This window comes from Phlebotomus papatasi, chromosome 2 (assembly GCF_024763615.1).
Source record: "Phlebotomus papatasi isolate M1 chromosome 2, Ppap_2.1, whole genome shotgun sequence".
NCBI lineage: Eukaryota > Metazoa > Arthropoda > Insecta > Diptera > Psychodidae > Phlebotomus > Phlebotomus papatasi.
In genome coordinates this window covers 55,817,537-55,836,729 of record NC_077223.1, presented here as the reverse complement: position 1 = coordinate 55,836,729, position 19,193 = coordinate 55,817,537, and the positions used below count along the sequence as shown (strand labels likewise).

The following is a 19,193-nucleotide window of genomic DNA, read 5'->3' as shown; positions in this document are numbered from 1 at the left end:
CACGGGAAATTCTAGAACAATAAAAAATATAATAATTTATTAAAAGAAGGAAAAAAACCGTTGGGAATTTCAAAAAGAGTTGTGCATATTCAGAGAGAGAACTGTCAAAAAAAGTACCCAAACTGTGCATATAGCGAGACAGCACTGTATCAACATTTTTCAATTTTAATTTTACACTTTTTAAGTGTAAAATCAACATGAAAGAAAGGTAACTTTAACCCGTAATACACCTAAAAAAAAGACCTAAAAACCGTTTTCGGATCGATACTGCAGGGTAAAATTAACATTTCCGGAATGTTATTTTGACTTTTTCGGATTTCTCTCAGTGATCCCCAAAAATTCCCAAAAGATATTTCTTGCGTAATTAATAAATAAAAAATAATCGGTTGTAAACGGGTAAATGGTAAATGATGCGAAAGTCCTTTTGATTTTAATCTTACCTTCATTTTTAATTGTGTTACAGAACATGATTGTCTAAAACTAATTCTGTAATTTTAAAACATATTTCTTAACCAATTTTACTGAAGATTGGTTCGAAATTCAATTTTAATCGAAATTCGAAATTCAATTTTATGTCTTACTAAATACATATTTCGGCAGCATTTGAAATAATTTACCAACCAATTTAAGTTATTCATTAATCGCTTGAGACCTGTAACTAATCACGCCCTTAAACTTATTTATTTTCTCAAGTGAATGATTAAATTATTGTTTAAGAATAAACCCTTTGTTTAGTCTTGGTTACCAAAAATTAATAGTATTAAATTGGGCCAAAGTCCCCAAAAAAAAAGTATCAAGAGACAAAATATTCTGTGTCTTAAGAGATAATCCTTTTGAATCATTAATCATTCGTTTCATCACAAAATAGATCCTTTTAGTGTTTTCTTGCCATCAAAAAAAAAGAACCTCAGGAAAGAACAGAAAAAAATGTATCATATGTGAAGTTCTTTGTGCTGGTAACCGTTTAAATTTTTCCAAAGAGAAAAAACCAAGCTACAGATATGTGGTGAATTCTTTGCCACCAGCATTCAACTTTGTCCCTGTGAAAGGCAGCTGGTATAGGCTGTGAGGGGTAGGGGGTGGATATGAAAAAGACCTCCACGGAGAAACTTTGACATGTTTTTCCATCCCTCTAATAGCAAATACGGAAAAATGTATACAAACAAAAATGTAATACTTATATGAATTTTCCTTTCTCTCTTCCGTGAGCTTTTCATATTTCTCCTCCACTCCTGGTGTACCCCCCTTTTCCCCCATGTCTCACACCATACAATCCCATGTTTTTCGACTCCCTTTTTTGGGTCGTTGCGTCAGTTGTCGGTGCCACGGAGTGGGGTACCCTGAGATATTTTGTATCTTTTCCCAAATTCGATTTCTCTCCCACCATTTCCCGGTAAATGAGAGCAACATGCACAGTTATAAATTGGTAAATTTATCTTGACACACAACGATTTTTTGTAATTGTTTTAACGATTTTTTGCTGTAAGGTAAAATGTAGTTCAGTGTTTTTAGTAAAAACTTCAATCATATTCATTATTTCATTTGGAAACGGGAACATTAATTAATATTTTCTTAAATTTATTTTAAATCTAATCTAAATGAAAACTACAATCTATAATAACACAATCCATGATAGTTTATCTTGAATTTTTATTTTATTGTTCTTCTATTGTACATTCAAACCATTCGACTTCTCGCCTACCCCCGCTCACCTGGTTCAGTTCTTCTCGTTTTATTGAAAATACAAATATTTCGGAAAACCTCCATTTCCTCTTGTTTTAGTGCAAAGTACATCACGTAGGTGTAAATATGTTACATTTAACAGTTTGTCCGACATTCTTTATATAAAAAAAGCAATATTTTTTTTAAAAATATTTTTTTTTAATTATTTGCGATATCCCACTAAAAACTATCGCTTCTCGGCCTAACGGCTAAGATCAAAGTGTAGTAGTAGTATCCCACTAAAAACTTGCGAAATTATCGTGTAACCACCAACAAGTTTATAAAAGTTTGTATTTTTTCCAAAAACAATATTGGTTAGCATTTTTTTTAACTAAAGTTTGTTCGCTAATATTCGTATAAAAACAGAATAGGGTAAGGGCTCTCAATTTTGCCCAGTCTGCTTATAAGCATTAATGTTCCAAGTTTGAAGTGCGATATTTTCAATACTAATTGACTTTTTTTGTTACTCTCTTTTCAGAAGGGTTGTTTAGAACTTGGCAAGCTATTTATCGTCTTATTTTTACTAAAATTAGTTTTAATACGTTAAAAAATGAATTGATATGTAGAGGTGAAATTGACTCTTATTTTGGATAACTTGGTTGTAAATTTGGACAACTTGACTGTAAATTTGGACAGCTAATCCGCCTCAACAGGATGCCCATTGTTCTTTATGTCATGAACCAATCTTACCAAGTCCTCTTCCTGTCCATATAAGGGAAACGTAGAATGTCAAAAGAAGCCCGAAAACTTTCCATATCATTCATTAAAGTGAGTTGACTTCGGTACTTCAAGTACGTGCGGATTCGCTCATTCCCTAGCCTTTCCGGGAGCCTTTTAAGGCAATTCTCGCTACATCTCTTTCGTAGAGATTATGCTCCTTTGTTTCTCCAGGCATTTGTCCAACCTAGTCATCACAAAAGCTAAAACTTCGAAATTTCACGAAATTTCGTGAGAAAAACATCTGTCCAAAATAAGGAGTATCACCTCACCGGTGAATGTCTTAAAAAATTTCCCATTTTTCACACGAAAAATCTAATTCACAAGGCAAATCTCACTTCAGGTCAAATGTACAAATCACCACTAACGTGAATCAACACAATGTTCAATGAATATTCAATAATATCACTCAAAAAGAGCGAAGAAACATTGTTATTACTTCATCACAGCTAAATAAGACTGAAGTAAACACGAAGTTCTGTCATATTTCTCGTAAGCAATTGCTCACACTGAATTTTCAACAAAGCAATTTTAACTCAAATCATATTCAAAATTTAACTTATTTGAAAGTGATTGAACAGAATCTTTTTTTTTATTTTACAAAATTTAACGTATTTAGTGTTAAAATATTCCAAAAAGAATAAATATTTAGATATAATACATTATTCATGAATTCACGTATTTAGTGTTAAAATCTTCCAAAAAGAACAAATATTTAGATAGAATTCATTATTCATCAAATATTGGAATAAAAATCCATAATTTTTATCAATTTATTTTTAGTGTCCAATTTTATCCTCAAAGTGTCCAAAATAAGAAACTGGGCAAAATAATGAGCCTTTCCAATATTTAGTAATATTTTGCCAATTTTTAGTACATTTTTGCCAGACAAAAAAAATTACGTAGAAATTCTACAAACAGTCTTTTTTATTTGCGCACAGTGTTTGTGAAAAAGTACAAACTTTTAACAACTTGTTAGTGGGTTATAGGAATAACGAGCACTTTGTACGTTCCCAGTGAATTAATAAATCTTTCATTAGTATATTGTTGTTTCTGGGTAAACTGTAATTATTTTACCATTTGAATTGTTTGAGACGTAATTCGATTTTTGCCTTCAATTGTCGATCTTTATAAGGTCATATAAATATAAATATAAACGTTAAAACATAGGTTGATAGGCTAACTAAAAACTAACCGTCCATGAAAGGTTGCAATTGTCTATGATGAGACACAAATTTTTCCGAAAAAAAAAATTATCAGACAACAGACAATTTTCAGAAAACTATATAAAAACTACTTCCAAATGTAATTATTAATTTTCTTGTGTTTCTACAAAATTTGATATGAAAAGTACAAGTTAAAATAACCTTGTTAAATTTCTTTCTGCAATTTTCTAACACTGTAAAGTCTGGATTGTATATCGTACAGTGACTTTCATGAACACATGAAAATCCCCAACCGATATCACCTATCATCCAATCCACTAGGGACTTCACCATCCACTCAGCAGTGCATATTAAAATCTCTTACGTAATATCACGACATGATATATCCGAGACATTGAACATCTGCATGTGAAATCGGTGAAATTGATTGATTTTTATTGACTCGAGGGTGGTTTCACGCGCCCCCAGATACGATTTCTCGTAATTTTCACGCCGCACCCGCTTTTGGGTAGCTGGATGGGTGGTAGGCTGGTGGGTGTTGGAGGAAGTATAGTGAAATATCACATCGTCATCAAACTGTGAGATTTTCCCTCGACGTCCTTCTTTTTTTTCTCTCACATGGGGTCTTTTGTGAGCATTGAAGGATTTTTTTGTGAAAAATGAGGCTATAGAGGAGGAAGTTTAACCGCAGAAAATATGGAATTTTCAGGAAAAGTTCTTTCATTCTCCATTTCTCTAATGTATAATATAATAGTGTTTGAAGAATCAATGGGTTAGAACGGTTCTAAAGGTTTCTTAACATTAGTCATTATCAACTTATCATGTGGACTCGGGATTTGAACAGAAAATTTTTAAGCAACTTCAGTGAGAGACCTTTTGATTCTATTTCATTTTTGAAATATAATTTTTTTCATTGGATTATAAAAAAAAATCTAATAAAACTAATCTGATAAACCGTAATAAGAAAAGTTAAGGATAAACCAAAAAAAAATGGTTAAAGAGTTTGACCTTTTTTCACGTAATCTAAGACAATCTTAAAATAGGACTTGTCGATCAGCATAACTTTGTCAATATTTTTCAGTTATTTATTAGTTTGCTAATACAATATTTGTCAAAATATGACAATGATAAATTAGTTTTTAATTGATTAAAACTTAAGGACCGATCGAATAATTTGAGTAGGGGAGACTGGGGCAAAAAGTCACAAATCGAAGATAGCGGCTCAAATTTTTTTCTATAGATAGCCTCCATAGGCCTTCTTCAATGTCGTAAGTTTCTTAGAATTCGAACAAGGAATTAAGAAAATAAAAAATATCGAAATTTTTAGCCCTTTTTTTCAAATATTTTCCTTGCAAAAGATAACCATTATTACCTACTTATTTTCCAAAATTGATGCACTGGTGAATATTTCCTAAATAATTTGGATTTTTTAATACTAATCCGCTATATCTTTTAGAATTTCACAGAAGTTCTCTTCTCCAGAAATCCATTTATTAATAATGACCACTTGGGGTAAAAAGTAACAAAAGGTATAGAGCAAAAAGTAACAAAGACCGAAACAATTTCTGATGTCTCACGGCGAAAAGAAACGTCATTATCATGTGTCGCCGTTTGTTGTTTGCATTGGTCAAACGATTTGCAGTCTTTTTTGTGTTTTTTTCTAAAATAGCTTGAAAAGCGCTTTTCTCGTTTTCTCACTGTTCTCGCAGAGAAAACGGTGTTTTACAAAGGTGTAGATGAATAAATTTTCTATGAAAATATGTCCTCTAGGTATTTTTTCAAATTTACGGAAGCCCGTAATGAAGCGAATCAAAATGTGATAATACCCAATGTCTGGTACTATTTGCCCCAGCATTTATGAGAATAGTCACAAAATTACCTTTTAGAAATCGGCTCAATAAACGTATTTCCTTACAAAATAGAGGAAAATTACTTTCACAAAGTTGTAGAGCGGTAAATTTCCTATAAAACTGCGCTAATTGGAAATTTTTGAAGCGCTCGAGCAGCTTGTAAAAAAATAAAATATCCGTTTTGTGACTTTTTGCCCCAGTCTCCCCTACTAATGCGGAAAATATACCGGAAAAATTCTCGGTTTTTTCTATTTTTGCGACATAGAACCGGTATTCAGGCTGGGGATTTAACCGCGTTCCCACTGCATTTTAAAGTATAAAGGAAATTAATTGATGCTCTTATTCCCAATTTTTCAAAAAATGTGGTCTACTTTGAAATTATTGAAGATCTGACTACTGTATAAGTATAGGATAAGAAATTGAGTAGAAATTGTGTTAGATCGCTTTGAATTAATAAAATATTGTTCGTATTAAGTAATCGGTTTTAACACATAGGGGCACTTTTGAAATGGGGAAATTAAAATAAATTAAAGATTATCATAATGTAATTTAGCTTTACAATGAGTTTGTAGAGCTAACTAATATCTCAGTAATGTTCAGTTCCATTTAATAATAAGAGAAAATGTCCAATTTTAAAGCTGCTCAATTCAAAGGTGCCTTACTTCCCCCTACAGACATATTCGAAATTCAAAGACGTTTTATTTAAATTGAAACTTATAATAATCTAATAAACAACCTAGTTTTCTAACTTTTTACTTAAAAAAAAACAAATTCAATGAATAGTTTCAAAGTTCGTCTGCAGAGGTTTAAATTTAAATTAAATTAAATTAGGGGAAACTGGGGGTACCACCCAACACGGGGTAGCACCAAACACTAATTTTTATTTCTAAACTATTTGGACTATCTCGACCATATCTTCAGTGGACAAGCATCCCTATAATGCCTCAAAATTTGTATAAGTCTTGTCCTCTGAAGTCGAATATCCTATTAAAAAATTGCATTGTTTGGTGCTACCCCGTGTTTGGTGGTGCCCCAGTTTCCTCTACAAAAAAGTTATATTTCGATTATGATTTAGTTGTTATGATATTTTTTGAGTATGCAACAGACTATAGAGGTAAAACATTTTTTTTTAATTAAAGATCTTTAACAGAGAATACGAATTGATAAAAAAAAATCTATGAATTTTGAATACAAATAGGAATTTATCACACTTTTTTTTTAATATCTGGTTTTTGATTTAGTTCTAGAATGGGAGATGAAAGTCGCAAATTTGATATAAGGGTCGACCTGGTCTCTTGATTGCACTGTCCTTCACTGTTTAACCTCTAGGCTATTTTAGTTCTAAGACATGTTTTACCTATTGATTGCACGTTCATGATTATACGCAAATTTGTGATTTATTGGGTTTTCTTTTAGACACATTAAACGAAAATGTTTAAAATGTTGATATTCATTGAAAATTTATTTTATTTTGATCAAATGATATAAATCAATAGAAATATCTCTTGTTAAATCCCAAATTAGGCTTGTTCAGAATGAACCATTTGATTCTCTGAACACCCAATTAATTGCACAACTTTTCTCTAAAATCACTGAAAAATTGGGAAACTTTGCCCAACAAGCAACCCTCTCCTGGTACCATTCTCTGTGCGAAAAGATGAAAGTTCTGGGGAAAGGGGTTGAAATTCGTAGAGAGAGAGAAAGAGAATGAGTCTTATTGTGCCTTTTGCCTCGTGTCATTTGCGCGCCTACACTTTGTAGTGGTTTCCCCGGCTAAATTTTCGCGAAGAGGCTGGGTATGGGTATGTCTTTTGTATGTGGGGCTCTCCAACATTTAGAAAGTACGAGGGAAAATACAATGGGGAAGAATTTCTCGTATTCCACTATGCCTGTGGGGATGATGAAAGAAATGGAGGCTCAGAGGGAGGAGGGTGGTTTCCAAAAGGCGCACGCGGGAAGAAAGTATGGTAGAAAGTTATTGTATAGGAATAAAAAGTATCTCCTCATTCTCTATCAATTCTTCTGTGTCTCGCAGCAAAAACAACAATCTACCAAACATAAAGACTTGTGGCGCCGGTAAACTTTTCCATCCACATCTTGCGTACGATTTTTATATTTTTGCACACCAACTTCTCGAGATTGCCTGGTTTTTCCTTTACTTCACCACCCCTGCCCCCTCCCTCCCTCCGCCAAGCGTACCCCAAGTTTTCCTGCACACCAAAAAGTAGTATAATGATAATAATAAACAAGAATACAATTCTCGAAGAGAGCGCGCCTCACAATTTTCCTCCTTCGATGCCACTCCTTTCAAATATTTATTGGCAATATTCCGTTCGAGCAATTGATTTCCTCTCGATGTCTTCAACTCAGTGAATTATGCACATGGATTGCCGTGGCAGCCCACCATGCCCTTCGGCCCGTTGCACAAGAAATCGATTTCCTTCGCAATGGCATTAGCTAATTTAGCACATCAATAAAACTTTCTGCACATTGAACGTGCTAAATTGCATCACTTGTCGACTCTCACTATTGATTTTTTTTTGGTGTTGACGGTGAAAAATTCCAACATCCACCCCCCTATTTCTAGGGGCTTTTCCCTCGGAGCACTTTTCTCCATTGACTGTTTACCACCTTCGACAGTTTGAAGGATTTCCAGACGGACTTTTTTTTTGCTGAAGGAAGGGGTCACAATTTGCAATCAATAGAGACACAGAAAGTGATTTGAAAGCAATTTTTCTGCATTCAAAATCAATAAATGCTGAATAAATATTTAATTATCGCAATATAGTACAATAGAACTGATATAAATAAAATTGGGTTAACCCATAAACCTCATAGAGAAAACTGAGAGCAAAAGGAGGGAACCTATACGCGTATTTAGAGTTTTTTAGAATTAAATTTATGCTTCTGGGCTCGGAATTGACTAATCTTCCCGGTCCCGGTCTAAATCCCGAAAGCCAAAATCCCGAAAGCCAAAATCCCGAACGCCAAAATCCCGAAAGCCAAAATCCCGAAAGCCAAAATCCCGATTGGGCCAAAATCCCGAATTCTTAAAAGTGTCATAGCTACTCCCGCGATTGCATCCGCGCTTTCTGGAAGCAAAGGGAAATCTTCTGTGTCTTGAAAAATTATTCTAAACATTTTCCCCATTTTCCCCCATATAATTTTGAACATTCGAGATTTTGGCTTTCGGGATTTTGGCCCATTCGGGATTTTGGCTTTCGGGATTTGGCATTCGGGATTTTGGCTTTCGGGATTTGGCATTCGGGATTTTGGCTTTCGGGATTTGGCTGCCACCGCCATCTTCTATATCAATACTGATGATGTTCGAAGTTCGTTATCTAGAACGTGAAAACATTTTATTCTTTAACCAATAAGAGAATGTAATGGAAGTGAAATTTTTATGAGATTAAATATTCAATAATGTGTAGATAAAGTTAGGCATTTTTGCATTAAAATTGCAAAAGCATTATATAATATTACTTCATAATATACTCACTCAGAAGAAAATGGGTAAAACTTACTCAAATCGATGTTAAATTAACTCTTTTTCCCTGTGATTTAAAATTAACTTATATTCTACAATTAATTTTACAAATATTTAGGAGTAATATTCAAAACAGTTGTTCAATATTCAGAACGTGACTGCGGAAAACTGCTTTTTTGGGAACTAATAGGAATTTTGTAATTCAGAACAAGACGTATTAAATATTGAACGCGTCCACGACGAAAGAATTCTAGTGCCTTGTTGACTTGCTCTTCCTCTAATAAAATCATAGATCAGTGAAGAAAGAAACCTGGCCATTAGTTTAACATCTACAGTGATATCAATTCAATGTATTAGCAACTTATTCTGCTGCGAACCTTCCTGAGAAGTAGAGCAATACTCTGACGATTAGTTATCGATATCTATTTAACCGCTAGATTCTTAGTTAACTTGTTACTCTAAAAGACCTACCAAAATTTTTTAGATGTATTTAATTTTTTTTTACTCAAGTGTTTGATCGTTACGCAATCGGGAAAGTTTCTATTATTGAAAAGTTATAGAGATCCATCATATTTTGATAACTAACATTGTTTAATAATTTACTACAAAAGGTTTTCTATGATTTTAATGCAATATAAAATGACTAAGACATATTTTGTCTAATTTATAAAAATAATAATGTTACCAAAAGGTATACTTTTAAAAATCTTTACTTTTAATTAATTATTTGTTTTTTGTGTAAATATTCTTTTAGTGATATTAATACCGATCATTATGAAAAAATAGCCAACGGTTATAACTTTAAATTCTTTTAATGTTTAGAAAAAATCAAATTTTAAAAATGGATTTGCTCAACAAAATCATATCATTTAAACATTGTCCATACACTGAGGAAAAAAAGAGGGTGCGATTAACATTTTTCCCTCAGAACTTTAACACTTTTTAGGTGTAAGAATATATCAACATTTTTTAATGTTAATTTTACACCTTATTAAGGGTAAAATTAACATAAATAAGGGTACCTTTAACCCCTAATACACCTGAAAAGGGTAATATTTACACCGATTTTAGATCAATACTTCAGGGTAAAATTAACATTTCCGGAATGTTATTTTAACTTTTTCGGATTTCTCTCAGTGTATGTATGTAAATATATTTATTTGAATAAAATATTTAAGTATTATTACGTGATCCCATTGGTTAGAGCGGTTAGAGATTGAAATCAATTAATTTCTCTAACCAATCAGAGAACACGATGCCACCGAAAATTAAAATATTTTCTTTTATTAATTTTATAGTGTTTTAGATCTTTCGAAAAGCATAATGTTTCAATGTTAAGTTAAAAATGTGTTAATAAATGTCCAAAAGCTCAATTTTTGAATGTTAGATGCTTCTTTCTAATATTAAACAAAATCGTAAAATTAACAGAAAAAACGGTGACATAAATTTCTAATGTTGAAAAATTTTTTAAACTCTAATCGAATTCATTTCCATTATATTAGTAGTTTTGAACTGTTTTTGGAATTTTGTATACATTTATTTTTATTGTTTTGTTTCAATTCATACCTATAAATTTCTCAATTTCCCTAATCTAATTTTCAATCTAATTTTTGTTTTTTTTTCCGAAAGAATGAATAAAATATTGTTCAAAAGTGGCACAATTTTATTTCTGTTACTTTCCAAATGAAAAGTTATCAAACTTTGAAATAAAAAAAGAAACAAAGACTAAACTAACAAAAAATTAAAAAAAAATCTATAGCCCTAATTAGGAGCTTCATGATTCTTTAGACATGTAATAAATTTTAAATCAAATTGAAGAAAACTATGCAAAAAAAAACATTATAAATAAAATTTCGTGATTAAAAGTGTACCGCGTACCACATAGAGAATTTCAATTTTTTTAAAACAGCGATTTTTTTCCGGAATAATTTTGTGTGAACCAATTTTACAGATCCCAACCTTATACTTTTCTCTTCACTTACTTTATTTGTTATTCCTCTAACGACTTTGTAACTAATATCTTCTCGATAAAATATATTCCATACAAGAAGTATACTACATGTGTATTAAAATTTATAGTTACAACGGCAATGGGACTTTAGAAAGCCATAAAATTCATGATTTGCGGAAATTTTGCAAAATCCTCCCAAATTTGCGAAAAAGAAACTTTCCCATTTTCGGTATTTGAAGACATTTAGGAGTATCTTTGGACGTTCTTTTTTTTGTCAAGATTCGCCCTATAAGCTCACATGCGATGAAAGAACGAGTGAATAGCAGGAAGAAGCAGAAAAATGCTCTTATCAGTGAAAAATCGAGTCACGAAGAGTTTCCTTTGAATTGGACAGAGAGAGGAAGGTACTCAGCATTTTCCTCACAACGATACACACCCACTCTTGACCGGAATAATACGTCTATTTTTAATTTGAATGAGGGAAAATGTCTTGGAGCTTTTCTACTCTCTTGTATGCTTTCCTCACGCACAGAGATCGTCAATTCACTGTTTAATATCTAACAATAAATTTCTTCGTCCTTCCAATAAATGGATCACTGTTCCATACTCATGATATGGAGGGTAAGAGAATCCCCCGAAAAATGGGCACAGGTGACGCTCAAACTATTCACAGTCACGCAAACAATTTATTGACTCCAAATTAATACATAACAATTTATTAGATCATTTGCATGAGTGTTATTCTCCCCGTTTCTTCCCAATGATTCCTCTCTCGAGAATATTTTACTGACATCCAAATTTATGTGTTAATTATTCGTCAGTTTTTTTTTTATTTATTATTTCACAAACTATTTTAGAGATTTTTGTTTATGAAATTAATTTTTAATTATTTTATAAGTATTGGGATAATATAAAGGCAGAGGAATAGAGAGAAGGACGACAATTAAATGGAAAGTTTTAAGTTTTCAATTATTTCGTTCTAAGAGCAGGAGGGGAATTCTGTAACGCTCTGGCAATGCCATATGACAAATTGGGTTCGAATCTTAGGAGAGCTTTTTCGAAAATGCGATTCTGGAGCCGTGGCATTTCTATTTCAACTCACGTGCCATTGTCAGAAGTCATATAATTTGAGATTTCTGGCAATTCAAATGACAATGAATTTTGTTAAACAAATCAATCAAGACGTACTGTATTTTCATAAAATCATCAAGTAAAGGGATTTCATTAAAAATTCAATGAATTGCATTTTCGAACTCATATGATAAGACAAAAAAAGCTCGAATGGCATTGTCAAGTTTCGAACTCACGCGTGACAATGCCACAAAAATTACAGAATTCCCCTACAGGTCACTAACAAAATTATGTGTTATTTTAAATATTAGAGAACAAATATATATTAGTCATACTATAAAACTTATTCTCGATTCCCTTAAGGATGTTACCTAATAATCACAGTTTCTTATATTAGTAAAGATTAAAATCTGAAAAAAGTTATTCAATTTTAATCACAAAACAAAAATTTTAATCAACAAAACTTTTAGTCAATATATCAAAAACAGTATCGATGAGTAATAATGATGCTAAACTGGCGACATTTTAGATAAAAAGGACGACTAAAAGGTATCTTAACAACAACTTTAGAATGGTTTTAAACCATCTTTGATGGGCTCGTTTAGATAAGGAAGAAAGGGATAATATCACAGTGTAAAATTTCACATTTTTAAAAACTGAATGAGCATACTAAAAATGTCTTGTATTCTATGAGTTGGGTATAGAAGTGACAAAAGTAGTTTGTATAATCCTTAAATTTGATTTAATAATGAAGAAAATGATTCATACAAATTCATAAACTGTGTAAAAATCGGTTTTTGTGGGTCCGAAATTCATTCAAAAATGGAGGATTTTCATGAGGACCCAGTACAACATAATTTAATAAGAGATTTAAATTTTCTATAGGAGAGAGCTGGGCTGATTTAGGCTTCTGAAGTATTTTTAAGACTTATTTGCTAAATGTTTATGAATAAAATTCAGGCTAAGTCCAGTCATTTTCCTTTTTACTAGTTTTATTTACAAAGTTGGAAAACTGTACGTGTACAAACTTTACAAAGTTTGAGCTGCAAATGACTTTTTCGGCACGTTTTACATTAAAAGAATTCTAAACTTTTATGATAAAAGTATTTAATTATTGGACACAGGAAATTTCCCCATAAGTCTGAATAAAACTATTTCTCGATTTCAGATACTTCTGTACTTTAGTTAGAAAATTAAGCGCAGAACTTAAAGCAGAAGTACTACAAAGTTAATGGTAATAGTGAACGCGGGGTGGTACTATTGTCATGAAGAATTTAGCCTTTGTTGTTTTTTTTATCGGATGGAAATAAAAACATAAAAATTGAAACTACGAGTTTAACTCAGAAGAAATACGGTGTAATGGGCACTCGAAAAAGATTGCAGAAGCCACTGTTTTTTATATAAAATGATTTTGGTCCTCAAAAATCACACTGACTCGAAAATCCTCAATCAAGGGGTGAATAAGTGGCTCTCAGAGTGAACCGTGAGTGGCGATCGGCAAAATAGTGCCGATCTAGAGCTAAAGATCGACAGGTCGGCACTATTTTGATAAAAGATAGACAAATCGACACAGCTTGGCCAGAGATCAGCAGATCGGCATACGATAGGCATGAGATTGGCAGATTATTGCGAGATCGGTAGATTAATACGAGATCGACAGATCAGCTCCATTTTTGGAAGAGATCGACAGATCGGCACTCGAGTGAGCCGTGAGCGGCACAGTTATCTGCCCCTTATCCTCGATATAGATAGATAGATAGATAGATATTTATTTCATCATCAATGACTTAAAAGCGCAATACAAATATAACTTTGTGTAAGATTTGTAATTATGCGTCCACCGCCGTCTTAGCGTTGGTAACCAACCTACTCCGGAGTAAAAAATATTCTCATACTTATATTGGATCACTTCTAATCACTCACAGTTTTTGCATAATACGTTATCAATTCTATGTTTTTAATTCTTCCGTGATAACCATCAATTTGCAAAAATTCATGAGTTTTCCTGAGGGTTACCGATAATTTAAAGAAGACAATATTAAAGAAAAGATCTTTAAAATTCGATTTTCAAAATTCAATATCTCAAGAATGGCTTAGTGGATTTTGAAATGTGTGTCTATTATTCAGACTCAAGCTTAAGAGGTCAACAATGTAACAAATACTATTTCCCATATTTTTGAAGATAAATTTTAAAAAATCGCTTAACCGGTTTACATCCAATTTTGTCAGAAAGTTTTAGGTTTAAAAAAATCCAACACACCAGTTATTTGCGAACTATGGCCAACCGGAATTCCAGACCTCTGAAGGATGCTTGGTCTTTTCCAGGCTGAAAAATATTCAAAACAACTCTGTAAAAATTAGACCCATCGGAGGTGATTATAAAAAAAAAGAAAAAATCACATTTAGAAAAGAAAGTTCGAAAGGTACTCACTAGTAGGAAATCACAAATTTTAAACTATTTCTCATAGTTTAAAGTTATTTTTGAACTCACTGCCACTGCTCTTCCACAGAACACTATCTGCTCAAATTTTTTGGTCAAAAAGTTCTTCCTAGTCTGAAGAACTCCTTATAATATTTACTTGGCAAATCTGTAAAATACTTCAAGGAAAATTCAGAAAAAATGATAACTAAGAATTATGTAATTGGTAAAAGAAGAACCAAATATTTTGCTAATGTTACAAAACCAATTTTAATCAGATATTTATACAATTACTATTATATTTGCTACTGAATGTCTTTAATATTTATTTTTGTCATACATATATTTGACTAACAGATACTATAATTATCTTTTTTCATTGTTTATTTCGTACATTGTGCAATATTAGACTTGTTTTTTCTTTTCTCAGAAAAAAAAATTATTCAGCAACAACAAATTTATTTTGGTATTTTTTTGTGCATTTCAGTTGATCTAACAAATGGCCAACTCACTCCAAACAACAACACACCACTTCTCACTCAAGCGCTTTCTGGTGAGTTTTTTTTGTCCATCCACATTCTATTGGTTCTTTATCCCTTTGCTCCACATTATTTTTTTTTGTCAAGGATTTTGTGTGGAATCTCTGGGATTTACTAGAGATTTTCCCGGAAGTCTTCCTCACCTATTTCGAGGTGGGCATTTTGCAATAGACTGAATTGTTCTCCTTTATGTCCATTTGTTTCATCCTTTTTAATTACTTCCTCCTGCTTCCTCCTATGGGTTTTCCAGCTGGATGAAAAATCTCGGATTTTCCAACTGTAACATTCTGTTGTCATGGGAAAATTAATTGTGCTGTCGATTTTCCATCCATGGGCTTTCCCATATGATGGAATTTTGCCCATAGAATGGCAGTTTTAGCACGATTAGAGGCTCGTGATGGTCGGAGAGAGTCACGTGAAGAAAACCACCTCCTGTGCCATGTCAATTTTCTCCGTGGAAAATCCAATATCGGGTTGTGGGATGTGTAATCAAATATTAACTGTCTCTCGAGCATTAAATCAATCCGTTGGTGGTGCATTTTTAATCGAAGAGGAAGCTTGTGCTCTTCAAGACACATATTGCGATCTTAATTGAAAATTCTTTTTTTTTTTTGAACACGAATATAAAGGTAAATTTAATCCGGATCTACTTGAGGAATTCGCCAAATTGGCTTTAAAGGATTACAAACTTTATTTATACTTTCATAAATACCACGGAAATAGCGTTTTTTTGTGTTAAGAGCGCTCTTAGTATGCTCGTTCCGATTTTACAATTTCAAAGGAGTTAAAGTATAGTAAAATGCATTCCCGTTGAGCTTAAAGTAACAGAAATTACTAGGAAATATCATATTAACAAAAAATAAAAATCAACGAAAGGGATAATAATGCTACAATCAATTTTTCTTAAGATAAACTCGATATTATTTATGTACAATGCAATATCTGTTTAAGAAAAAATATTACATGGGATAGGAAAGTGAGAAAATAATGTTTAAGATTCAATCAACTTCATCGTATCACCTCCTAACACATTTCCAGATTAACAGATAATTTCTAAGAAAATCCTTGATATGTGGGTGGATAATTCTTTAACTAAGAAGGGAAAGATATTATCAAACAAACAATCAGTTTTTCCTGTAATTGTTTTCCTCTATATGTGCTGTACTTCCGTAATCTAATTGATCAATTAGTCTATTTTTAATTCACTGTGTTTGTCATCTCAAAGTCCTTCCTCGTGCTTGACCCAATTCCCATTCCCATCTAGAGAATACAAGTCATGAAGAAAGAAACTCATTCTGGCCTTAACCATCTCTTGAAGCTCAACACTCTTGAAAGTCTCTTAAACCATTGAAATAATGTTTTTATTTTCTGTTGTTGCATGTGGAACAGTCATGAATAACTATCAAGCAGCCGCGGCAGCCGCCCAAGGATTTGGACCACCGGCATCACCACACACCGCCACGACCAGGACAGGCTTCCCGCCCGCCAATTCTCCGGGCCCCACCATCGACATGTATAACTCCAGTGGAGCTGATAGCGTCGGATACGTCCAGGCGGCTAGCCCTCAGCCGTCCGGCTTCCCAGCCATCGCCGTCAGCCGCGCGCCGCTCAACTATAGCCCCGTAAGTACCCATGACACTTTCACACAAGGGGGTCAACAACTGAGCATTTTCCTATCGTACTAAAATTGAACTAAATACAATAAATTTTATTTAAATGAAAAATCAATCGACAGTGTTGCAAAACTATTTTTATTTTTTTTTTCGAAACAGAATTGAATAACAAAAACTTCATTTAACACTTTAAAGAGTCCAACTTGAATGCTCTCAATAGGATTTTGTTGATTTATGCATTTCTGTTAGATATTCCATCAATTTTCACGTCGTTTGCATTGCAAATATGAGTGCTAAAGTTTTAATGAAATCTACCTATATGGCAAGTGCATTATTGCTTAATAAAACAATATTGATGCAAGTTGACCACAGTAATTAAATTTTGTCACATATCACAAAGTCAAGTGTTCTGATTTAGAGCACAAATCAGTCTAATAATCTTTTTGTCAAGGTTTTGTATTAAACACCTTTGTGCATTTTTAAGGCACAGGGGTATCTTTTTTAAATTATTTTTAAAATTTTAAAATAGCTATAAACATTGAAAATATTACAATTTTTAAACGTATTTGTACCGTCGTTGCGGGTGACTTTGCACTCGGAGGGTGACTTTGCACTCTGTTGTTCGCGAGACTTTCATTAATTCTAGAACTTATTGATAGTCTTCGTCGATCTGATCTACCATGTCAAAGTATATAGGGATATGTTATGTACCAAATAAGGTACAATGATCCTCAAAAGGATTCTTGTAGTTTCAGTAATAGTCAATGAAATCTTAGTATAGGTATTTTGTTAAAAAACAACTCCTTGAAAAAGTTATCTGGAGGTGCAATTCCAAAATCGATTTCAGAGTAGTAAATAGCTCAAATATATTCTAAATTTAACTGGCTAGAACAATCCACTTCGATTTTGTTCATTATTTTTATTAAAATTTTTTTTTCACAATTATCTTCCTAAGAGCGCATGATTTATGTTAAAAAATTGCATATAATGATCTTTCTAAAGCTTTATTATAGAAGTATTTGGCTAAAAATTATCCAATTTTTTGATAATTTAAGATAAAATGACCGAGATCTACAAGATGGTATGGTCGCCATCTTGATTTGACGTTTCTGTCCGCCATTTTGAATATCTGTCAAAACAAAAATCTCATTCGATTGAGCTGAAATTTTAGTATGTTCTAGCTGATGTCAAGGCCTTTTTAGAACATATATAAAATAAGATGTAGGTCAAGCGATTGTCTAGATACTGGGGTTCCAAGTTCAAAATTTAGACATTTTCATGAATACAGAACTACCGGGAGCTTCTTTTATCGAAACCATCACAAAAAAGGCAGTATTATCGTTAGGCGATGAGATCTAAATAATAAACAACAGGAAAAGTAATGTTTTTCTTTATAACAGCATGTTATTTGAGGAACTGAATATGTTTTTGCTTGTGTTTTTGCAAAGATAAAAAAACACAAAAATAAACAAATTACTGCACATTTCATTTATTTTTTAAATTATGTAAGAGTAAATAAATAAATAAAATAAAAGCCTCAACCATTTTCAATGGTTACTGAGGCATTTTGTTTAGGTTTTAAAATTCAGAAGTAGGAAACAAAAATCGCACAAATATGAATATTTCAAAATTTTAAACTTTGAGCCTCTATGTCTAGGTAAATGCTTAACGTAAACTTGAATATGGAAACGTTCTGAAAAGGTCTTGACATCAGCTGCAACATACTAAAATTTCAATCCAATCGGACCAGTTTTAGGTTTTGACAGATATTCAAAATGGCGGACAGAAACGTCAAATCAAGATGGCGACCACGTCATCTTGTAGATCTCGTGCATCTTTACCCTGAGATGTGAAGATCTTCATTGTCGTTTACTATCAGAAATTGTTGATTTTTTGGTATTTATTAAAAAGTGCAAAGTCACCCGCACACAAGTGCAAGCCTTTTTTCTTGATTTTTTTAAACATAGTAAAATTTTATAAAATTAATGGTAGTGCCACAAAATCCATTCATTAACAACTGAATACAAATAATTTTACTCAAACCCCCCCCCCCTTCACTTTAACTGACCACTTTTAGAAGGTAAAGTTGAAAAACAGCGAAAAAACGTGCAAAGTCACCCGCAACGACGGTACTAAAGATTATTATATTTTGGTATTAAATATTTATATTTAATGTTATTCCAGGCCAATCTAGACAATGCTTTGACTTAAATTTCTGATTTTTCTGAAATTTTTAAATCTTCGGATTTTTTGTTAACAATAATATTAAATTTTATAATTTATAAATGTCTTATATTCCGTCGTTATGTTTTTAACAGTTATCTACTATACTCAGTTGAATTACCAAAATTGAGAATAAATATTGAAAGTTTAAGTAGAGCGTAAGAATACAGACGGATTGTGGGTTTTACTGGATTAGGACTAGCTCGAGAGTAAGACAAATAAATTAATAAAATCTGAATATCTTATCGTAATTTTGTGAGAAGAAATTTATAATAAGCTGTTTAGAAAACTTACATTTTTTTCGAAAATACAAATACAGTGTCCGCTTTGTAATCCGGATGATTGGGAGGCAATATGACAGATGTCCGCTTCGTTATCCGGATGGATTTTTTGAATTTGTTCAACATCTCGAAAATATAATACAAGATTTTTTTG

At 32.4% G+C, this 19,193-nt stretch overlaps 2 protein-coding genes across 11 annotated transcripts in view; one reads left to right on the top strand and one right to left on the bottom strand.

Moving 5' to 3' along the window:
* Window positions 1-19,193, bottom strand: part of LOC129801797 (protein rogdi) — a 163,976-nt gene that overhangs the window by 57,917 nt on the left and 86,866 nt on the right. The window lies entirely within an intron of this gene.
* The window catches only part of LOC129801790 (RNA-binding protein Musashi homolog Rbp6), a 179,569-nt gene that overhangs the window by 145,461 nt on the left and 14,915 nt on the right, over window positions 1-19,193 (top strand). For 8 of the 10 annotated variants that reach the window (XM_055847117.1, XM_055847115.1, XM_055847113.1 and 5 more), the window contains 2 exons: window positions 14,871-14,936; window positions 16,312-16,544. In XM_055847117.1, coding sequence (XP_055703092.1) covers window positions 14,871-14,936; window positions 16,312-16,544 — 299 coding nt within the window. The remainder of the gene's footprint in view (window positions 1-14,870; window positions 14,937-16,311; window positions 16,545-19,193) is intronic. The other 2 variants (XM_055847116.1, XM_055847118.1) reach the window with 1 other exon arrangement.